Source organism: Seriola dumerili, unplaced genomic scaffold (assembly GCF_002260705.1).
Source record: "Seriola dumerili isolate Sdu_G_001 unplaced genomic scaffold, Sdu_1.0 BDQW01000167.1, whole genome shotgun sequence".
NCBI classification, from domain to species: Eukaryota; Metazoa; Chordata; class Actinopteri; order Carangiformes; family Carangidae; genus Seriola; species Seriola dumerili.
This window is the reverse complement of record NW_019174422.1, coordinates 157,960-181,814: the sequence shown is the minus strand read 5'-3', so window position 1 is coordinate 181,814 and position 23,855 is coordinate 157,960. Positions and strand designations below refer to the sequence as shown.

Here is a 23,855-nt window from a genome sequence, read left to right as displayed (position 1 = left end):
AAAGCACGACACAAACAACAGCAATGAGAGCACTTTGTAATAGTTAATAACAAAAGTAGAAACTAAAGAGCCAAACAGAATAAATGTTTCTCATGTAGTTAACTGAAACTCTAACATTGAGTCACAAAGTCAATCTGTCCTTCCCAGCTGCGTTCACAGTGTCGGGTCTGAGAAAATAATCCTGTAAAACACACTCAGAACAACCTCACACAACAACCAGTATTGTGATTCTAATGAGATATAGTCACAGGTTTTCAATCCATGGTTTTTACTGAAATGATGAACACTAAGTCTATTTAGACTGGACATTGTTAACTTCAATGGCATCTCTGGAGCCCATGTTTCTAATCTCCATACAGTCGCCTTTTTAAGTCATACAACCTTGGCCTGATGGAGTCAAGTCAGAGTGAAACATGCACCTCAGTTCATGCCACTCAGAGAGAATACACATCCATCCTTTGAATTGACAAACACAACTTTAAACACAGATTATATCGAGTGCTTTCTCAACGAATATCTTTAACTGTATGAATTTCCTCAAATGATATATACATATAATGGTCTAGAGAAAACATCATAATTTAATCTCAGTTTAGGTCGACACAACTGAAGAGGTATATTTCATGAACATTGCTTAAGAAATCAGCTGAGCATCTGTGCAAGCTGCAGTTTAAAGCTCATACAGATTTTCAATAAATCCTCCCAGCATCTCTAATGCTTTGGTTATATACTGTATTGATGATACCCTGACTTATAGTAATGAAGAGATTTCTACATCTTGTGTCTTCGTTGAATTCCATTAAAGGGCCAAACGTTATTTGTCCTTGTTAATCTTCTTAAGACCTTCCACTTCATCTCTTAATCCCTTATTCTCGGTGTCTTGGTCTATTCAGCTCCTACTATGACCAGATGTGTGGTCTCTGTGGTGACTACGATGGGAACCCAAACAATGACTACACCAAACCAGATGGCACCCTGGTAGGAAATGTCAACGACTTTGCAAACAGCTGGCAAACAGAAGAGGATGAGGATGATTCGTGAGTTTACACACATCCATCGTTCTGCTGTAATCTGAGAATTTTTTTTTTTTTTAATTCTTTGGATACTCAGGCATGTGACTAAGCCACACATGAACCAGGCTCATGAATTGACTCATGCAGTCAGTTAATGTTAGTTTGGGGGTGAAAAAATATAGAAGTATATCTAAAATATATAATATGGATATTTACGATTATATAATCGCTTAATTTAAATATATTTAATGAATTGCATTTTCTAGAGAAATTGTTTTTGTATGAAAAAATTATTTTGAGAAAACAAATGTGAAAAATGATTAGTGCACTCAGAATACAGACACAAATATAATTATCTTGACACTAACTGCTGTTGATGAAAGAAATGGAATGTGACCCCGCTGTGTCTGTATTGATCAGGTGTACCCCAGGCACCAAGCCCGACCCAGACTGTGACCCCAAACTTGAAGCTGAGGTGGTGAAACCAGACAAATGTGGCAAAATTAAAGACCCTGCTGGACCTTTCAGGTGAGAAAGATATTGAACTGCTGTGAACCTGTTGGAACCACTGAAACCACCTCCCTGCTGAAATACTCGTTCAGTATCTGAACAATTGTACAGATGGCTGAAATACGACTGAACGTGGCCATTGCCCACAGTGAACATGTCCTGATGTCCTCTGTGTTGTCATTTGTTTGTTTGATCCATTTTTATATCTTTAACTTTAATAGTCAATATTATTCAGGTTGTCTTCTTAAATTAAACCGTCCAAGTCCCCGAAAGCTTTGATCCAACGTTTCCCATGATGCAACTTGATAGTGTCTCATGTTAGACTTTCCTGATAAATGCTTTTTGTTATGAATCTGTCGTCTCCAAGCCGAAGTCCAGACGCTCAGTGACATCACTGTGACATCATCAGGGATAGTCGCTAAAAAATGGTAGAATGTCCCTTTAACAGTGTTAAAGTTATTAACACTTAACACTTAATTAACTGAATATTTTTTCAGAATTTGTGAACTGAAGTAGTTATAGAGGCGTTCATGTTGATTTTCTTTTTTTCTGCAGTGACACCTCGGTGTTAGTTTATGTCCGTCATTTACTGAACATTGTTAAAATTTGAAAGCATTGAATTTTCTTAACGTGAAAATTACTCATTCATTTTTAAGATAATTATTCTTGTCAAGTTGATATAAGATAATTATTCTTGTCCTGTTGATATAAGATAATTAAGATAATTATTCTTGTCCAGTTGATATATATCGTTCAGTAAACCCATAATTAAATGTCTATATTTGACTATGTTAATGTTTCACCTTTAAACAATATCAGAAAAAGGACATGAGCACGTGTTTATCATATTAAATACTGTGTGCAGGGGGAGTTCCAGGGTGTGGTACTTACATCAGTCTGAATACTTTTATCTGATTTTTTATCGCTTCAGTTTTGTACCTGTTTTACAACTGTACAGAAAACAGGCGTTTTATTTTGAAAGAGGTGGCCAGAGGTGACAATGACCGCACAGAAACCATAAACAAGTGTCTATAAACTTTGTGTTACACAGATTATCTGACTCACTATCTGGGTTCAGATTACAGTTATAGCTTGTTCATGGAATATCATAGGAACAGCAGTGGACTCTGAACCACACACACACACACACACACACACACACCTCAGTGCTGTTGCATGTGATTCTTCTTCTATCATCCCTCTTTTCCTTTCGTCTCTCTACAGTCAGAATCAACAATAACATAATTAAAATAGATGATAGATAACAGAGATATAAACATTATAGTCTTATGAAAATATAGTGACTATTATCAGTAGCAGAGTAAACCAAATGGTGCTTTAGTGAGTGTAGTAATTGTGTCATAATAAACTACAGTGTGTGTTCGTGTGGTGGAAGGAGCAGACTTCCCTCTCGCTGGTTGGGTTATTTAGGATATGCTTTCATGTCTTTCATATTTAAATGTAAAGAAATCTTTTCGAGGACCGAGTTGGGGCCAATAAGAGATTTCTGTCAAACGGCAGATATTTGCTGTCTTTCTTTTCCTTCTCCTCCCCAAACTGAGTGAGTGTTGTTCTGTGTTCCAGGGAGTGTATCAGTGTGGTGGATCCCACTCCATTCTTCAAGAGCTGCGTGTATGACATGTGTCAGTTCAATGGCCAGCAGAAAGTACTGTGTGACCAGCTCCAGGCCTACACTGATGCCTGCCAGACCCACGGAGCCAAAGTCCACCAGTGGAGGACTCCAGACTTCTGTCGTAAGTCTTCAGCAGCTCAATGATTAACTTTTCTTTTTTCTGGTCGAGGCGCAGGACATCCTGAGTCAAGGCAGCATCAAGCATCCTACTTTGAATTCATCCTCTGACGTTCTCCATCATCTGCACCCCCCTCCCTCCCTCCCTCCCTCCCTCCCTCCAGCCCTGGCCTGTCCTCCCAACAGCTCCTACTCTCTGTGTGTGAGTTCGTGTCCGGAGACGTGTCTGGGTGTGGTCGGAGCCCCTGGCTGTGAGGACGTGTGCCTGGAGGGTTGCGAGTGTAACCCAGGCTTCATCCTCAGCGACAACAAGTGTGTGGCTCTGAAAGACTGTGGCTGTGTGGACACCAGTGGAGCCTATCACCCTGTAAGTGGGAACAAACCACATCCATTTATCTAGAACTAAAACAATTCATTTTTTGTTGATTGGTGTGTGATCTTCACCGTGTGTTTGTCAGGTGGATGATGAATGGTACTTGGAGGGTTGCGAGCAGGAGTGTGTGTGTCACAGTGGAGGTCTCATCCAGTGTCGCAACAGCAGCTGTAAACCAAGCACTGAGAGCTGCCAGCTACAAGATGGAGAATATGAATGCCGCCCTCTGGGTATGTTACATAGACATACACAACACAAACGCGCACACACACACACACATAGACTTAAACTGCATTAGCGATTCTCTGATTATAGAATCTATTTAACAGCTGATGGGCTGTGGGTGGGTGAGATAATATGTAATGTATGAGGAAAATATAAATTAGAAATGTGTAGCTTCATTTTTCAGCTTCACTGTGTTTGGACTGCTGAACTCGTTATGATGTATTACTGTTTATTATGAGCTTTTAAACTGCTCATGTTCAGGAAGTATCAGAGGCATTCAGAATATAAACATCAGATTGTGTTCAGTGGAAAAACCTGCTACAGGAAAGTTTTTCTTTAAATAAATGTTTATTTAAAACCAGCCGACTTCAGTGTAATGTGTTACCGTATCATCACACTGAGAAATAATATTGAGGTCTGGTCTGGTTCTTTGTATATTCTCTACTGAAGCACAACATCAAGAATGTAGACCTGCTGTGGTCCTGAGTTGAGGGGATCTTGTGTCGAAGTCAAGGTCTTCATTATATCAGCTGATATTGTGCTTTCAGTCCAGACACATTTTTGTTCTTCAAGCTCCAGGCTGAAATAAAATAAGTTTAAATAAGGGCCAAGTCTCAGCTTTAATTTGCACAGGTTTACATCACTGTGGACAGAAGTGAGGAAAGAGCCCATCAGCGTGAAGTCTAAACTCTCACCTCTCTTGTTCAGGAACCGGTATCTGCTCAGTATCTGGTGATCCTCACTACAACACGTTTGACAAACGCACACACAATTACATGGGAGCCTGCTCCTACACCCTGACCAAACCCTGCAACGTCTCCTCCGACTTGCCGTACTTCACTGTGGACACCCAGAACGAGCACAGAGGAAGTAATAAGAAGGTTTCCTACGTCAGAGCTGTGGTGATCAATGTGAACGGTGTGACTGTCATCCTCGGCAAGAGCCGTAGAGTCCAGGTAGGTCGCCTTGACAGGATGGTTAACATTCTGCTGTGTGGTACCATGTCAGACTTAGAGCTTAACTAATAACATTATTAATGTTTTACATTGCAGTGATCATTCATTTTATTAGTTTCCTGCTGCGACAAGTCAAAATAGATAAACATGGCGCCTCCACACTGTCCGTCCTCTCTTCTTTGACCTCTGTCCATCATCTGAGTAAATGTGTCTCTGTTCTTCAGGTCAATGGGACGGTGGTTGTCCCACCTGTCACCTCCATCAGTGGAGTCAAGATCTACCTGAGCGGAAAGTTTGTTCTACTCGAGACCTCCTTCGGCCTGAGGGTGCGTTTCGATGGTAACCACCACGCCGACGTCACCGTGCCGACCTCCTACAATGGCCTGCTCTGTGGCTTGTGTGGTAAGAACCAGTATAAGTAATGAGTCGTGTCCCATTTCAGCATCCAGACATTTTCACCTTCCACTGCCTCAGTGTAGCTCTGCAGCCCAGCACTACCAGGTCCAACCAGAAGCATGTCCCAGAGGCAGCCATGTTGACCGATCACTCTGTAGTGAGTCTCTGTATTTGTTGCAGGTAATTTCAATGGAAACTCAAAAGATGACAACTTGAAACCAGACAATACACCAGCTGCTAACACCAATGAACTGGGAGACAGCTGGCAGGTTCCTGACCCACGGCCTGAGTGAGTGACATCACTGTATAAATACAAACCTATCAAACAGAACAACTATTGCCCTTTTTCCACCAATCTTAGTGGGTATAAGTGGATTTTTTAACGCGGGTAAACCCTCTAATAAAAGCCTTTTCCACTGCCAGTCCAGTTTGCTTTTCAGCTGCTAGCCGCTGGTAAAATGGATCTGTCAGATCTCATCTCCGAGTTGGTGCTCCAGTGTCGAAGCCTCCGATTGAGACACTTTGATCAATTATTGTGTGTTTTAAAAACTTATTTTGAAGCTCCACTCATCCCTCCGTGTGCAGTGTAGTCGCGGTGTTTCCAGTTGACAGGTGACAGTGTGTTTACCGTGTCCGTGCTCTGAAAGATGTTACAGCAGGAAAGGGGCTGAAAATTAGCGTGTTCACCTGGGTGTTGTGTTTACATCAATGCCAATCAGAGCTGATCAGAGCCAGAGCCGATAAAAACCAGTGTCTACTGCAGAGTCATTTGACCCGGGTGTGAATGCCAATTGTTCCCTTTTTTCCATTGCTGTCAAAAGCCTGATGTTTTGACCAGTGAGACAGGGGCTTTATGTCCTGGGAATAGTGGCTTTATTTGCCTCAGTGACAAAGAGGACCAGGGCCACATTGAGAAAAAAAAAGAAATCTGAAATTTCGAGAATAAAGTCATAATATTATGAGAAAAAAGTTGTAATATTACAAGAATAAAGTCGTAATATTACAAAATCAAAAATTATGACTTTATTCTCATATTTTTTTTTTTCTTATAAAATTACAATTTTATTCTTGAAATTTCAAAAAAGAAATTCCTCAATTTGACCCTAATATTATGTTGTAGTAACAGGCTTTAAGTAGCCAGACTCATGTCCACTCACTAAATCTTCTTAAACACTTGAATCTTTATTCACTAATTTATTTTTCCTTGACTTTAATTTCACTGACGTAACAGTAATTTAAACAAAGTTAAAGCAACTGTGAATAAAAACAGTATTTTTGTCAGACAAGAGAAACTGATTGCAGAAATATATGTTGTGCTAAATCTACCATGTTATTACCATTATATAAAGACCCCAGTTTAACAGTTTAAAGCTCAGAAACTCAGACACCATAGTCGTTACACCTGTTCAGTGTCAAAGGCTGAAACAGCCCTTATTACATATTCAAAAGTGATTCAGCTATTATTCATATAGATATGATATAGAATTATATGGATATAGATAAATAGGAAAATATAGATTTATTCATATAGATTTCAGTCAAACCCGCCACAATCACTTTATTCTGTTCTAATTAATCCTCCACCTTTTCTCTAGCTGCACCAATGGCGGAGAACAGGAAGACTGTGATGACGACGTGGAGGAGGAGGCCCAGAAGCCCACCAACTGCGGCATGATCACTGATCCCAATGGTATTACACACACACACACACACACACACACACATACAACACACAACACACAACACATGTCAACGCTTTGTAGACCACATCCACTCATCATCACCACTGGCATCACAATCTCTGCCTACATATCATATACATCATCATACAGACATCAGGGGAAAGTGAAGGTGGAGCAGGTCATTATGTGAATGAAGAACATACAGCGTTAAATACATCTGGTGTCTGGACAAGAAGCACCAAACTCAGCACAGGGGGGAGTGTAGATACTAACCTCCTGTCAGGGAGTGGAGACTAGGGCTGAGGGAATGTGAGAGAGTGATTATCATATCACATGATTAGTTATAAAAGAACGATGATGGAGTGTGTATGAATATGAAAGATACATATTGTTAACTTGATGAGTGTTTTCCTTTAAAAGCCTCACAAATGTCACAAAAATATTGTTTAGGAGCCCAGAAATGCTGAACTTGGCCCTTGATACTAGAACTGATACTACCAGTAGAGTAGCCTGATACTGCTGAAAGTGATCACTGAGTGAAGTGAGTGTCCCTGGCATTCACCTCCACATGTGTTGTGAACCTCAGGTATCTTTAAGCCCTGCCACTCGGTGGTGCCCCCTGAGCAGTACTTTGGAAACTGTGTGTACGACATGTGTGCTACTGGAGGTCAGACCGTGGCTCTGTGCCAGGCCATCGAGAGCTACGCTGACATGTGTGCTGCTGCAGGAGTCCCCATCACATGGAGAAACAACACCTTCTGTCGTAAGTCTGTGTGTGTGTGTGTGTGTGAGTGTGTGTGTGTGAGTGTGAGTGTGAGTGTGAGTGTGAGTGTGTGTGTGAGTGTGTGTGTGTGTGAGACACAAAGACCTTTAACAGTGTGTCATGTCATCACTATCAGGTTTATCAGGAAGAAATGACATGTTAGGTCTGAGTTGATCATTCACTTTAGAGAGGTTTAGTTAGTTTTACATTTTAAAGACAGAATTTTTCATTGTAAGAAAATGTTCCTTTTACTAATGAAAAGCTGAATTAATAAAAAACATATAGAGTATAGTTTTGCCTTGACTTCAATGTGAATACTTCACCTTTATTATTCTGTTGTCACTGAAGTCTTCAGTAGAAGAAAAAATGAGTGGTCTCCAGTCTGTTTTCCTTTCAGACCCAGTGACATGTTAAATTCAGAGTTCACACTGGTTCAAAAAGGACTCATTAAAAAACTATAAATTGCAGCATTGCATTTGAAGATATATATATATATATGTATAGCAAGGAGGAGAGGACATAGAGCGGGAAAACCACTAATCAGAAGTTGGATCCCCAGCTCCTCCAGTCTAAATCGAAGTGTCCTACTACTAGGACCGAACCCCAAATTGCCCCGGATGTACCATCAGAGTGTGTGTGATGTCTATATCAAGCACTGTATGAATGTGTGTGTGAATGAGTGAATGCGACTAGTAGTGTAAAGTGTTTGTGAAGACAAGAAAAGCGTTTTAGAAATGCAGTCCATTCACCATGCACTCAATTTCATTTCCATTTCATTTAAGATTGAGGAACGTTATAATGCTGTCTTCCTCCCTCCAGCTCTGAAGTGCCCTCCAGGTAGTCAGTACACCCCATGTGGCCCCGCCTGTCCCCAGCCCAGCTGTCAGGATCCTGCGGGCCCCGGTGGCTCTTGCAACCAGCCGTGTGTGGAGGGATGCATCTGTAACCCCGGTCTGGTCCTCAGTGGAGACAAATGTGTCCCACTCAGTGAGTGTGGGTGCACTGATGAAGATGGAAAGTACAGGCCGGTAGGTGCTGACGCTCAGCGGGAATGATTTTCACGTTGTTGCAGTTTGAACATGAGTTGAACTTATTTATCTGCACTGTTGATGTGCGGCTGAGTGCAGGTGGGAGACAGCTGGTTCACAGAGACGGACTGCTCAGAGCGCTGCAAGTGTAACGGCAACCGCAACATCACCTGCGAGCCCTGGCAGTGCAGCCCCGCTCAGGAGTGTAAAGTGGTGGAAGGAGTACTGGACTGCCATTCAACAGGTAAACTCATCACCACACCTGAAGCTGTGTCAGTGTGAACTTCAGTCTTATTGTTGTAGTTTTCTTCATCATGTCCTTATACATTATATTATTATTATTATTATTATTATTATTATTAATAGTAGTAGTAGTAGTAGTATTTCTACTTGAGCCAATCACTGATCACCAGATACATTCATTTCCTCCTCAGGTAAAGGAGTGTGTCATGTGGCTGGAGATCCTCACTACTACACCTTTGACGGTGTGATGCACACATTCATGGGCACCTGCACGTACACTCTGGTGGAGGTACAGGATGAATTTGACCTATATTTTCACCATTTCATCATTTTTAATGAGACACACAAAACACAAAAAATAAATCCACGTTGTTTCAAATCCTTTTTTTTTTTTTTTTTTAATACTCTAGGTGTGTAACACCACCAGAGTCACTCCCTTTAAGATAGTGGCTAAAAACGAGGAGCGTGGTCAGCCAGAGGCCTCCTACGTTCGCTCTGTCAAAGTCTACCTGCCTCATGATAATGTGGTGGAGCTGCAGAAGAGCCGCAGAGTCCTGGTAAGGAAGGTTTTTTTTTTTTTTAAAGGCCTTAATGGATATGTGTTCACAACCGCATCAAACTGATGTCTGTGTTCTCTCTGTGTTGTTAGCTGAATGGACGACGGGTGCGTACACCAGTTTCCGTCGACTTGGCCGGAGCCAAGGTGATAACCAGTGGATCCTACAGTCTGCTGGACACAAACTTTGGTCTGCAGGTGAAGTTTGACGGAGTCCATCACCTGGAGATAACTGTTCCTGGAGAATACTTCAACAAGGTATGAAGACGTCACATCAGCCTTAATGACAGATGTTAATGACAGACAGTCCGACACAAAAGGTTTCACCACATGTATCACTCTAATTCTAGTTGCTTGGTGTTTTTAATGGATTGTAAGTGGTACAAGATACAAGCTGGTCTAACTGTAATTCAACCTCCCTCCTCTCCAGCTGTGCGGCATGTGTGGGAACTACAACCACAACTCCTCTGATGACAACCTGATGCCCAACAAGAAACCCGCCAAGGACGTGATTCAACTGGGCAACAGCTGGAAATCAGATGGAGACAGTGACCCTGGGTCAGTGGATTACAACCATATCAAAGTCTCATCTCATCTCAGTGTTGAGTTCCTGACATCGATCAGATTACATCTTATAATCAGTTTATTATAGATGCTATGAAAGATGTTTATGTTCTATTGATCTTTGTGTGCAATTGACCCTAAACCCTAAATGTATTCTACATTTACAATATCAAAATCATTTCAAATGTGTAAATGTTTTTTTTTTTAGAACAGTTCAAATGCAGAAAGAACTTGTAATCCCAAGAATTTATTTTCTGCTTGGAATCATAAGGTATATTTATAGGGTATGTAATTACCTGTAAGGCATTAGGCGGCTGGTGTGATAGCTAACAGTGAAAATAAACCGCTCAGCAAGATCTAAAATGATTGAAAAAAGACTAAACTGCATTTGATACGCTGTCCCTCTTATCCTCGGGGGATGGACAAGTGCTGATTTGCTCAGAGGTAGAACCTTACAAGAACCTTTACTGTTTTCTCGATAAGGAGTCCAAAAATGAAACCACCTCGCATAACGTTAATACGTTGTCACAGAATATGTGAATATCTCAATTTTGACAAAAAATGTCAGATAGAAGCTTATAATTCCAAGGGGACATTAATGGCAGCAGCACCATGTGATGTTAGGTCAGTCATAGTTAAAAGTGCACTTACCACTACAATGTAAAAAGTAAATACTATGATACATCACTACACAAATATTAAAGGAACCCATGAGGAAAGCCAGTCCTGCTCATAATGATTAAAAAAAAAAGAAAAGATTTTGAGTTACAGAAGACGTGTGTAAAAAATTAGGTATTTGAGGAACATAATCTGAAATAAAAATAACAGAAGCAGCGATGACGAATACGACGATTACAACTTTATGCTCATAATGTATGATTTTTTTCCCTCTGTTTGGCCCCTAATACTCCGTCGTACTTGAAGCTTTATGACATCATTAAATTCCTGTACATAAGCTCATTATTTTTAATTAACCTCATCTTCTTTTGACAGTTAACACCTTCTTTACCGATATGATAATCTGAGCTTTATGAAATATAAACACTCCCGGTCTCTTCATACAGGAGTAGGTCCATTCAGTAATCGATCAATAACAACATACTGCTGATTAACAGGGTGAACTCAGTGATCTTATCGTATGTGATACAGACAGATTTAAAAACATTGTCATTTAGAAAAACACAAGTTCCTACACCACTCATCCAAACATCCTCCTCCGCAGCTGTCAGCCGGACACTCGTCCAGACATCCACCCCAACTGCACAGCAGAAGAAGAGAAGCTGTTTGAGGCTCAGTGCGCCGAGGTCATCCTCTCCGACCGCTTCAAGCCCTGCCACTCTCTGGTGCCCCCCGAAGCTTTCCTGGGTAACTGCGTCTACGACATGTGCGAGTATGACGGCATGCAGGCGACGCTGTGTGACAACACGGAGGCGTACGCTCAGGCCTGTCAGAGCGCGGGCGTCACCATCAGCTGGAGGAACAACACCTTCTGTCGTAAGTTACAACCATCACAGTTCAACTAAAACCTTCTAGTTTTACTCTTTTTCAAACGTCATCCTCTGCTCTCCCCGCAGCGCTGCCCTGCCCTCCTAACAGCCACTTCTCAGACTGTACCGCCCCCTGCCCCCCAACCTGCTCCGACCTCTTCCCCATGGTCTGCCACCTCCCCCCGACCACCTGTGTGGAGGGCTGCCAGTGTGACGCCGGTCATGTGCTGAGTGACAACAAGTGCGTTCCTCTGCACGAGTGTGGCTGTGTGGACTCAGATGGAGAATACCATGATGTGAGTGATGTTCACACTGATGATGGGTCTGAGCAGAAAAACATCCTGAAAACACATGCAGCCATTAAAATCTAACCGGGACTGATTTTAGTAGAAAACCAGGCAGTCTGCAGTCAGGACCCACTGAAGAGTTCACAAAATAGATCTGAGAGTTCACAAAATGATTAGAAGAACAGAGAAGAAAAAAAGATAAAAGTGTTTTTTTTCTACACAATTTCCTTGGCTCCTTTAAACTCGTTCATTTATTGTTTGCTCGGTACCAAATTACACAGTTCTTTCCACAAACCTTCCTAGGAAAATATTAGTATAATAGTATAATAATAACAATAAGAAGAAGAAGAAGAAGAAGAAGAATGAACTCAGTTTGTATAGCATCTTTGATACAAGAAATGTAGCACAATGTGGTTTGGCACAAGAAATGACATGCACCCAGTGCTTCACATAAAATAAATGAATGAAACTGTTCACATCATCATCACTAACTGTTAATTAACTGTTAATTAATGAATTATATTGCACTTTTATTGATTGACAGTCAGCACTTCTTTTAGTTGAAGCAGGTATAAAACAAATATGACATCACTGTATTCAATATCATACACTGACGATGTGTGTGTGTGTGTGTGTGTGTGTGTGTGTGTGTGTGTGTGTGTATATGTGTGTGTGTGTGTGTGTGTGTGTGTGTGTGTAGGTGGGAGACTCGTGGCTGACAGATAAGTGTGCTGAATCCTGTGTGTGTAACCTTGGTGGTAAAATCACATGTAAGGACCACAGCTGTAAGTCAAACTCAGTGTGTGCTCTGGACAAAGATGGAGACCTCTACTGCAAACCCACCAGTGAGTCACATATCACAGCTGAGAGACCTTAAAATGTGCATGAAGAGTCAATGAGTAAATGTCCTGTCGTACATCTTGGCGTTGTTTGAATCCGAACCCATTTTAATCATCGAATGAACTTGTCGTCCTCCAGAGTTTGACAAGTGCAGCATTTCCGGGGATCCTCACCACCGAACATTCGACGGCTTCACCCATCACTTCCAGGGCCCCTACACCTACGTCCTGACTCAGGGCCACAACCTGCCGAGCTCCCTGTCGCCCCTGGTGGTTAGGGGGAAGAACATCAGACGTGGTGGGAACAGGAGGGTGTCATTCCTGGATCAGATGTACATTGATGTTTACGGTGTCAATGTTCGCTTCCTGCCGAGGAAGACCGTCCTGGTCAGTAGTTTCTCTCATGGAGCACCATCGATTTGTGGAGTATAGATAATCATACATATAATAATCATACTGTACCTCCTGTAGGTGAATGGGGAGCGTGTTGCGCCTCCTCTCAGTCCAGTTGATGGTTTGACCATCACGATGAACTCCAGGCAGGTGCAGCTCACCACTGACTTCGGACTCACTGTTCGCTTCGACGGCAACATACGTGGAGGTAAGAGAAGAAGAAACGTTTGCTACACTACCTGAGGCTTCTTTGGCTCTTCCGTGAATCCACTCACCCCCCTCCTCTGTCTCTCTGTGTGTGCATCAGAGATCATTCTGCCCAGCACATACAAGAACTCCGTCAGAGGCTTGTGTGGAAATTACGACGGCATCACCAGGAATGAGTACATGAAGCCTGACGGGACGGTGGTCAGGAACCTGAACGAGTTCGGAGAGAGCTGGAGGGTCACTGATCGCCAGGCTGGACTGAAGAGCTACGACCTCCCTCACACAGTCCATAGGTAGGACCGCAACCGGGGTCACTGCCTTAACTCTAAACACAGTCTCTGTACATACACACTTATATACTCTAACTCAAAAGGGTTGACTGACTTTTCTGCCACTGTAAGTGCACTTGAATTTTTCAGCATCTATATGTTGGGCCTGTAAAAACCCAGAGCAGTTTTTATGAAATAGAACTATTTGTGTCATCATCACTGTTTCAGCTTGAGACCTTGGTTTTCCCGGTGCTCCCAGCTCTTATATAACATATAATAGTTTTTTATCAACACATGCTACTGATGAGTACTAAGGTGAAGGAGATGCCGGCACACACACTTGATATATATAGTCTTGATATTTAATATGGGGCAAACAACCAAGACGTTTCAGCTGTAAACATCATCAGCGTAAGAAACAGTGGTAAATCAGACAATATATATATATATATAGATAAACAGCAGAGGTTAGAACATGACTGGTTGATGAGGCGCGTCTCTGAATGAACCACCAGAGGGGGAGTGGCTGTACGAGATCAACACCAGAACAACAAATTAGACATTCAAGAACAAACTCTTATATAAACCTCCACCATCTCATGGCTATACAATCCGAAACTTAGAGGAAAAGGCTATCTTAGAGAACATCCAAACTATCCAGTAAATAAAGGCTTGAGGATGTACAGCACACAAAGGGTAGAGGAAGAAATTTTGAGTCTATATGATTTTATTTACCAACCTAGTTACCCCAGAAAACAAGTAGAATGATAAGAACAGAACATTTTCTATAAAAAGGAGGTTATTCAATTCAGTAAACATCATCCAGTGCATCTAAAGATCTGAATTCAACAGGACAAACAGCTTGTATGGAATAGAAATTAAGAGCTCATTTCAGTATCTCACTCAGGAGTTGGAGTCGTGCGCTGCCACTGTTTTGCTCTTATAACTTCTCACCAAAATATCTTCCTTGAAAGCTGATGATCTCAGTGAGTGTGTTCACGTGCACACTAGTATCCTGGTTTTGTTTTGAGGCTGTAAACAGCTTGCCCCAGTCTCAGAAACCTGGATATTACTACCTGCAGTACTCTCCGATAGAAACCGGGACACTTATCCAAGGTTTGTGAACCGAGACTGACCTGCAGGCACACCAACAGAAACCTGGACACCGTTATGAACGTGTAACAGAGACATGAGGAGCAGCAGTGTTGCTGTCATTGATTAGTTTCTCTTTTCCATCCGTCTCCAGGCGAGAGGTGGAGACTGATCCAGACTCAGGATTTGAGACGTCAGACTGCTCTGAGTCTCAGCTCAATGACTACAACAGTGCGGCTCAGTGTGGAGCGCTGTCTGACTCCAAGGGGCCGTTTGCTGCCTGCCATGCCACCCTGCCTCCCAAACCCTACCAGGAGTGAGTAGTCTGAGTGGGAGCATGTACAACACCTGATACACCTAACACCCCTCCCTGTATTCATTGTGTGTGTGTGTGTGTGTGTGTGTGTGACTCCCTCAGTGACTGTGTGTTTGACCTGTGTGCTGAGCGCGGCAGTGCAGCGCTGCGTTGTGCCAGTTATGAAGCGTACGCCGCCGCCTGTCAGGAGGCCGGAGTCAAACTGGGATCCTGGAGGCAGCAGCTGGACTGTGGTGGGTTGAACATTCACATTAGGTCAGAGGACAGTGGAGAGTGTTTCAGCACAAGATCGAACATCTGTGTACATCTGTGAACGTCTTTCTGTGGCTCTGGAAACCACATGTAGCTTGACAGTGTTGTGGTTTCTCTCTCTCCCAGCTCTCTCCTGTGACGCCAACAGCACCTACTCCCCCTGTATGTCGCCCTGCCCGGCCTCCTGCGCCAACCTGGCAGCACCCTCCGACTGTGACACCTCTTCCTGCGTGGAGGGCTGCCAGTGCGCCGCGGGCTTCGTCATGAGCGAGGGCATCTGCGTGCCGTACACACAGTGCGGCTGCACATTCCTCGACAGATACTACCCTGTAAGTCATCAAACAGTTACAGTACTGATTGTGATGATGATGATGATGATGTGATCTGATCTGATTTCATCCTCCCTCTCTCCTTTCTCCCTCCATCCTGCAGCTGAAGGAGACGTTTGTGACCGAGGACTGTTCTCAGACCTGTGAATGCACGAGCACCGGCGCCGCGTGCCGACCCAAGACCTGCCCAGATAATTACGTCTGCACCATCTATGACTTAAAACGTGACTGCTACAGAGGTGTGTGTGTGTGTGTGTGCGTCCCTTTAGCAGCATGTGAGGTAAACAGGGGCTGATAGGGCCGTGTCATGACCACGTGACATGTCATTTCTTAGGACTCATGAAATATTAAAATGTACACAGGTCTGTGAGTGAGCTTCCTCATCGTACACATTTATTCAAATAGCAAATGTTTGCTGCAGAGGTCATTCAGGTTGAATCTGTGTGTCACTAACAGTGGATCAGGGGCCAGTGTCACAGAGATATGTCAGACTGGTGTGTAGTGTTGGTCTGGTCTAATGTCAGACTGTTTCACAAAAATAAAGACTCATTTTAGGCCAAAAACATTAGACGCCTTACCTCCAAGCTAACTCAGTCCTAAGACCAATGTTACCATGGTAACAATCAGTGACACCTCTGCTGACCAGTAGCACCCAACAACAAAAAACAGGAAAACATGGCTCACAATTTGTGGTTTGCTAACATTATTATAGAGAGAGCAACGAGAAGGGAAAGAGTTTTTAGAGACAAAAATCATGTTTTTCTTTTTATCGTTTCCCTCTTCGTTCAATTTGCAAAGTAAAGTGTCCTTGTAACTCTTGAATTCTTCCAAAAGACAAACATTTTGGATGTGGTTCCGCATTCGGCCATTTTTTTTCTGTTGAAGAAAGTTTTCATTTACCCATAATTCATTGTACCAAAGTCCGACAGTCAAGAACTAAACTGTATTTGTGGAACGGGCGTCTCTCTGAAGTCTGACTATTTGTCATATGACAGTCAAAGTCTGTCTTTGTGAAACCGGCCCCTGGACCTGGTTTTCTGGAGCCTTGTTGATCTTCACTGACAACCTTCTTACAATACTTAAAGTACTGCAGGGAAACACGTTAAAGCTTTGGTAATCAGCCCACTGTGTTTGTGTTTGAATGATGACTGTGAGAGAAAAGTGTAAAAACTGGATCATGTTCTGTGTTGCAGCGAGTCCCTGCCTCAGTTACCCCTGTCAGAACGGAGGAACATGCAAAGAAGCCAGCAACAGCACCTACACCTGTCAGTGTGCAGAGGGCTTCGAGGGCACAAACTGTGAGGTGGAGGTGACACAGGGCGACGGACTGGGTACGTCACTCTTCAGGGAATGAACACACATCAAATAAATAAGCTTCTACAGCGACTGTGCTGTTTACATGACAGTTTAACTTAAGCTGAGTGAGGGAGTCAGTCTTGGACTGTGTTGGAGCAGTTTCTACCAGGAAAATAAAAACAGGCCTGAAAAGTTAGGAACAGTAAAAAACTTAATGGTACAGACTTTTTTCTTTTGTTGGCAGAAGGAGTCAAAGTTTGTTTGTTTGTTTGTTTGTTTGTTTGTTACAGAAACCAAGTGGATCATCCTGATCGCGGTCCTGGTCTCGGTCACTGCCATCATCATCATTGTGACCACTGTTGTGTGCGTGTGCAACCGCAAAACCAAGTGAGTTTCAGCTGCTTCTGTGGTGTACAAACATCCGTCTCAGCTGTAATTTTGAGCAGGTTTACATCAGTGCAACATAGGAACACCTGAGGAAAACCTCAATGTTGGTTGGTCAGCTGATTGTCACTCCAGCAGGAGGTTGTTCAGACAGGGAGTTGATGGAGAGTAGAGAATGAGGTGGTCCCTGAACACAAGGAGAAAACAGGAGACCATGAAAGTGAAGATTATAAAAATGATACAGCAGAAATCTGGTGGAAAAAAGAAAATCATGTTCATGGTGAAGAAAATCTCCTTCATGGCTGCACAGTAGGTGAGGAACAACACTCTACAGGAAGTAGGAGGTCATGTCAACGATGAGAAGACCTCAGGACAATAACAGAGGATTCACAACATGCAAACCCCTGGTAAACCTCAGACACAGAAAGGCCAGTCTGCAGTTTACTGAAAGAAACCTGGGAAAAGCCGGACAGATGAAACTAAAATCAACCTCGATCAGAATGAGAGAGGAGAGAGTGGAGCAACCTGATCATAGACCAGTCTAATGTTAGTCACACTGTTTCACGAAACTAAAGACTGACTTATTTTAAGCCAAAAACATTAGACACCTTACCCCCCAGACTAACATAAGACCAATGTTACCATGGCAACAGTCAGTGACACCTGCGCTGACCAGTAGCACCCTACAACAAGAAACAGGAAACCATGGCTCTGGCTTGTTTCAGTCTTCATACACTGTAAACAGAGCAGAGCGGTAGGATGCAGTTCCTCGGTCAGCCATTTTTTTAATTTGAAAAAAGTCTTAATTTACCCAGAATTCATTGAACCACAGTCTGTCATAAGATGGTCAAGAAGTAAACTGTATTTGTGGAACAGATGAATCCAGACAACGTCTACCTGAAGTCTGACTGTTCTATCTAAGGCTGTGTTTGTGAAAGGAACAGGAATATTTATTGATGTTTTCTGTCAGTTTCTGTGGCTTACTGTCAGTTAGCTTTTCAGGACCAAACACAATCAACAAATCCACAGAGACAATAAAACACAAAGGCTTACTGGATGGAACGACGCAGTGTGTAACAGGTAGACCAACCCAGGGTTAAGGTAAAAAGACAGACAACACTCAGGGACATAAACAGATAAACTACCTGAATGTGAAGGAAACACAGGCGGCAGGAGGAGACTCCAGGGAAAGACTGAAACTATCACAACGGAGGGAAACTAGACAAAGCCAGGAAGTAAAACAGTGGAGACACAAGGGACATTATTTCAAAATGAAACAGGAAATAAACAAAGTCCATACAAAGTGTCCAAACAGTGATTTTAGGGACAGACGGACAGAAGCAGCAGGATGAACACAGACGTCTACAGGAGCAGACAAATACGTCAGAGTGAAGAGCTTCTCAGTGAGTCCACCTGCTGAAGACCAGACTGAAGACGGAGACCACAACAAGAACAGGAGCTGAAGGAGTCTCCCACACAGCTGTTTCCATACTGATGTAAACCAACTCAAACTACAGCTGGTGTACTGCACATGTGTTTATATTAGATTTTTATCGTTATCATATTGTAGGACGGGGTGATGATGTGAACTTGTTTCACTTCTTTCCTCTGCCTTGTTTTGGCAGCAGGGACGTGACCAGTTAAGAAAAAGTGTCATTTTCCTTCCAGGTCACAAGTTTATGTAATTCAGAGGCAGAAATCATCCCACAGTGGGTGAGACAAAGTTATAATTCATCACCTTTTTGGGGGAACTCTCTGGGAGCATACTGTATCAGCACTGGGAAGGATGGGTGTGATTCACTGACCTTTATTCTACCTTACCTGTATCTGTACCTGTGTCCTCTGCTCTACCTGCATGTGTCACCTGTAGGTTGCTCACCTGGCTTCTTTGTCTCCACAGGAAAATGAAGCTTCAAGAGAAGAAGTTCAGCATGAAATCAGCAAGTAAGAATCATCACTGCTGTTCTTAGAGAAATAAGATGAACTTTGACCTCAGGGCTGAGACGACGTTGAGAGTCAACAGACAACTTCACACAGCTGATCTAACACAGAGTTTTTAGTCCTTACAAGTCCTTACCGAGCAAAGGCCAGAATAAATTATATTCAGACAAGTATATATTATTTATTTATCTATAGAGCACTTTTCTAAACCCATGTTTACATAAGGCAGCAAAATAAAACAGGCCTCCTAGGTTTCCTAACATAGGCACTTTTGGCATTTTTATAAAATTGTTTAATAGAGAAAATAGATTTTTTTGCTTTACACAATGGGCAGGGATTTAGTGAAACATTTATGTATAGACTATAGTATTTTGTTATGATGATGATATTGTTAACTATGAATTCAGTCTGCTTGTTCTTATTAATGACTCCTCACTGGACTTAAAGAGAAGACATCTATATTAATGGATTTGGCTTCAGTGGATCAGACAAGGATTTCCATCAGTTCTGGATTGTGTCACAAACATAAAACAGCTGCGTTTTAAATGTTGCTGCAGTATTTCTCCTTTCCTTTCCTAAAGGAAAGGAGAAATACTGTGTTTCCTCAGCCTCTCATGGCTGTTGCTCAGATACTTCAACTCATTTCACTCAGTTTGAACCTTCCTAAGAAAAAAGACTAATCGCCCGCAGCCCTGGTCTCCATGTGTGTTGGACGTTCGGAGACTGATTTCAGAGCTCGTTGTGTCCTGATGGTGATGATCTGTGTAGCTCTAACATGTGTCTCTTTCCTTCTCTTCCAGGTTCTCCATATACAAACATGAATAAGCAAAAAGATGACAGAATGACCTCCATGTGAATGTAAAACCTGCTGCTCAGTAGGTAGTTGTAGTCTTTATATATAGATATGGTTCATTTGTCCATGTGTTGTTTTATTAACTTAACTTAACCTTGTAAAGCTGTAAGTGTTGTCAGATGTGTTCCTGTTAACAGAGGAGTGTCTTATTAATGTATTAGTGTGTGTGGAATAAAACGTGAGTGGAACAAAACAGTAAGTGTGTGTGTGTCTCTGTTAAACACCAATGACACATCCAGAACAGATCAAACTCAGTGTTTTATTAACCTCACATTTGAACTTAGATCTTCACGTTCCCCACAGGACAAATTCTAATGAGTCTGCTGGTCACCTGACCTTTGACCCAGCAGGTCTGATACCAAACAATGACTCAGTCAGTCAGTCTCTCATCTCATGTTTACAGTAACATTGTTTTCTTTACTCCTGTTGTTAATATTTGTAATGAAAATAGATGAAATTGTTCATTAATTCTCATTAATAATCCATTGAGCCTCTGACCGACCGCATGATTATGAGAGACAACTTTTAAACGTAACATTTAGCGTTTCAGTGAGCCAATGTGATTCTGATATTTTAACAAAGCTGGCTGTACAATGACCTGAAGTGGAAGAATAACCTTTGACCTCTACCCTGTCCCCATCAGTCCAAACATCAGACACTCATAGAGCTGGTTCAGAGTTACTTTACTAGAGCTCAGTGGGTCGAGGTTTTCCCATCAGCCTAACAGTCTGGGCTGTGGACTCCAGAAGGATATCAAACAAAGAACAAGTCTTCCATCCATCAGCGCTTTATTTATTAGAACAGCAGGAAGAAAACATGACATCCCAGAACATGTGACACTAAAGATCAACAATAATCTTCCTCGCACTGAAAATAACTCAAAAGACATTTAAAACATGACAAATGAGGCTCAAAACCAAAGAATGAAATTAAAGGCACATTCAGATTTTTTGTGTTCAACCAGACTCAGTTTAATCCACTATTCAAGTCTCAGTCTTACAGCTCCACATTCTAAGGAATGAGACTCTGTATGTCAGGGGTCTGATGTGTTAAGTGTGGAGCTGTTTGAACACTGGAATGGTAGAATGGTACAAACATGGCGACGACTTGGTGACCCTAACCCCCGACCACCGAAATCATTCCTAACCAACACTTTGGTCCATGACGACATGTTTTGGAAAATCCAGTTGAGACTGAGACAGAGTTTGATGAGGACATGTCTGCTCCCCAGAGGATGAACCCTTCAGAGAGAGTACGTCACATTTACATTTAACCCTGGTTCTGGTCTCAGGATAGTGACAGTAAATCATTACAAGGTACATCCAATGGTTTGTTACACAGAGCAGGGTCTTTCAAAAAAATACTTGGCATGTGACTGGACGAACCATCTGTCACATGACGTAGCAGGAGTGTGCAGAAGAAGAACTTTGACAGCTGGTTAGTTGTCAGGAGATGATTACTGGCGTTGTTGAAGAAGAACTTGCACATATGAGACAATCATACAAAAACCAGTCACCTCTCCATAGCTGCCTGTAGCTCCTCCCCCAAAGGACACTGATTGGTCCAAACCACAGTGGTATCAGAGGTTAACACATTTCCGCCTCACCATTTACATTAACTCTCCAGATGTGTGTGGTCATATCCACATCTGTGAACAAGCAGCAGCGGAAGCTTTAAGGGTTTACATCACAATGGAGTGTACATCATAGTGACAGCAGTGTTAATGCAGCTGCTGTATCAGTGGCTGTGTTTATGTCTGTGACTCAGTGAGTGATGGTCGGCTGAGTGTTGGCCTTCTCTCATTGGCTGTTGTTCTTTTAAAATGATTTGGTGCAAACAGTTTTTATTACGTCATCAGGAGGCGTTTGATGACACAAAAACACTTTGTCTTTATGGAGAAATGACTGATGAGACTGCAACATAACTAAAAGTGAAGAGGTCTGAATACTTTTTGAACACTCTGTATATGAGGAATAAAGATTCTGATAAAACATGAACATTTACCTGATATATAGATTATAGATCATCTATAGCTACATGCAGATGTCTGTCAGTGTTTCCAGTCAATCAGGTTTTAACATCTCTTCAGTAAATTCCTCTGGAATTGAACAACAAAATAAACTTAATAGTTTCAACATGGACTAAAACTCTTTTTCCCTCCATACCTAGCACAGAGAATGCCTGACGCCTCCGGGCGACATCAGAGATAACATGTCGTAGAGGACCTACAGTGTATCTGTTTTCAGGAAATCATAGGACCCATGAAATACTGTCATGATGCTCATTAATAAAATTGAAACTTAATAAACGCACATGTGGTGTGAGATTTAAAGGAGCTATTTGTAAGCTGGCGTTAGCATCAACAGCTGCTGACTGACCAGTCTTGCCAAGAGCTTCAGCCATTGTGGCTGAGGTTATTAAAACCCTGTACAGTGAAAGGACTGGCTGACCAGCTAACTTCAGTAGAAGAAAAGAAGTGGTTGAAATAAAAGCAAAACTACAGGGTTGCTTTCCACCTCTGGACACAGCTGTTGGTGAGTAAAGTCATGAAGTTTGATGCTGAACTCACAACGTTTCTTCTGGACTGGTCAGTAAAGCACTACAGCTGCTAATGCTAATGTTAGCTATATAGCATTAGCAAAACTTACTAGCAGCTCCTCCACATTTTTACATCAGAGCACTGATGATAAACCTGGTCCCACTGTGGTCCAGCTTCAGATTTAGTTCCACAGCAAAAGAAATTCAGCTCCTCACCTCTAGCTTCATGGTTCATAATGTCAGTATTATTATTTATCATATGCTCCACAGCTGGAGTCAAACAGACAACAAATGAGGAGACTGTAAAAGGCGCTGACACCATGATCCAACATTTAAAACCCAAATCTATAGAAAGTAAGACATTTTAACGTTAATAATAAATAGACACCACTAAGAATTAGAATTAAATAAACCAGTGTAAAGACTAATGAATAAACCTGCATCACACTCATTCTGAAATTCTGTCCTATTTGAAAAAAATACATCCCAGTGAATGTCAAACTGAGTGTATACAGGAAACAACCCCTCAGGTCGTCACCTGTTCTCATCTGTAAACAGACGACGAAGTCCAGCAGTTAGAAAATCACCTCAGTTTAACACAGGAAACGACAGAGGATGAAACTCAGAGTACGCAGCTCATTTAAAGGAGCAGTCCAACCCTTAGCTATCTGACCCAGAATCAGATTCAGTAGATCAACACAGAAATAGCTTCAAAACATGTTTAGCTTACCTTAGCTTAGCACAAACTCTCTCTGCCTTGGGGGACTAGCTTTCTACATAGCAACATACAATACACGGAACAGCCAAACATTCAACTGATAGTTACATGTGATGGTTGAATATTTGACTCTGACATCATGCTGCTGTAACAGCCTTTCATCCAGATGTTGAACCAGCTGCAGGGATTTGATCCCATTCAGACACAAGAGCATCAGTGAGGTCATAAGGTCTGGCTCACAGTCAGTGATCCAGATCATCCATAAGGTCTAGGCTCTGAGCAGCTAAACTAGCAGGTGGAGAGTTACTCTAGCAAAATACAGACAAATGGATCCACCTGGGTTTCCTGACTCGTACAAGGACACAAGAGCTGCCATTACAAAAAAAAAACAGTCAATGATGCTTTAATAAAACCCTAAAATCAACAGAATCACCCAGAAAATAGCTAATAAAATAAAATAAAATAAAAGTAAATAAATCTAATAAAAGCAGGTCAGTTGTTCAGTGAAATGATAAACCAGTGAAATGAAAACGGGCTTTTCTTTGATCATCTCCGCCCCCCCCACCACCCTCCTCACCACCATCACTCGGTCCAG

The 23,855-nt window shown here is 42.2% G+C and overlaps 1 protein-coding gene across 1 annotated transcript in view; it reads left to right on the top strand.

The window, feature by feature from the left end:
- Positions 1 to 20,007, top strand: part of LOC111226904 (zonadhesin-like) — a 33,315-nt gene extending 13,308 nt beyond the window's left edge. The window contains exons 24-53 of the mRNA XM_022752213.1: positions 894 to 1,037; positions 1,434 to 1,541; positions 3,108 to 3,277; positions 3,438 to 3,640; positions 3,732 to 3,876; positions 4,580 to 4,827; positions 5,052 to 5,229; positions 5,404 to 5,512; positions 6,819 to 6,913; positions 7,492 to 7,668; positions 8,488 to 8,696; positions 8,796 to 8,940; positions 9,131 to 9,228; positions 9,350 to 9,496; positions 9,589 to 9,753; positions 9,926 to 10,053; positions 11,282 to 11,553; positions 11,634 to 11,842; positions 12,534 to 12,678; positions 12,812 to 13,059; positions 13,144 to 13,273; positions 13,373 to 13,565; positions 14,788 to 14,949; positions 15,052 to 15,182; positions 15,328 to 15,530; positions 15,634 to 15,769; positions 16,724 to 16,861; positions 17,117 to 17,213; positions 19,081 to 19,154; positions 19,952 to 20,007. Coding sequence (XP_022607934.1) covers positions 894 to 1,037; positions 1,434 to 1,541; positions 3,108 to 3,277; positions 3,438 to 3,640; positions 3,732 to 3,876; positions 4,580 to 4,827; positions 5,052 to 5,229; positions 5,404 to 5,512; positions 6,819 to 6,913; positions 7,492 to 7,668; positions 8,488 to 8,696; positions 8,796 to 8,940; positions 9,131 to 9,228; positions 9,350 to 9,496; positions 9,589 to 9,753; positions 9,926 to 10,053; positions 11,282 to 11,553; positions 11,634 to 11,842; positions 12,534 to 12,678; positions 12,812 to 13,059; positions 13,144 to 13,273; positions 13,373 to 13,565; positions 14,788 to 14,949; positions 15,052 to 15,182; positions 15,328 to 15,530; positions 15,634 to 15,769; positions 16,724 to 16,861; positions 17,117 to 17,213; positions 19,081 to 19,154; positions 19,952 to 20,007 — 4,663 coding nt within the window. The remainder of the gene's footprint in view (positions 1 to 893; positions 1,038 to 1,433; positions 1,542 to 3,107; positions 3,278 to 3,437; positions 3,641 to 3,731; positions 3,877 to 4,579; positions 4,828 to 5,051; positions 5,230 to 5,403; positions 5,513 to 6,818; positions 6,914 to 7,491; positions 7,669 to 8,487; positions 8,697 to 8,795; positions 8,941 to 9,130; positions 9,229 to 9,349; positions 9,497 to 9,588; positions 9,754 to 9,925; positions 10,054 to 11,281; positions 11,554 to 11,633; positions 11,843 to 12,533; positions 12,679 to 12,811; positions 13,060 to 13,143; positions 13,274 to 13,372; positions 13,566 to 14,787; positions 14,950 to 15,051; positions 15,183 to 15,327; positions 15,531 to 15,633; positions 15,770 to 16,723; positions 16,862 to 17,116; positions 17,214 to 19,080; positions 19,155 to 19,951) is intronic.
- The last annotated feature ends 3,848 nt before the right edge of the window (positions 20,008 to 23,855 follow it).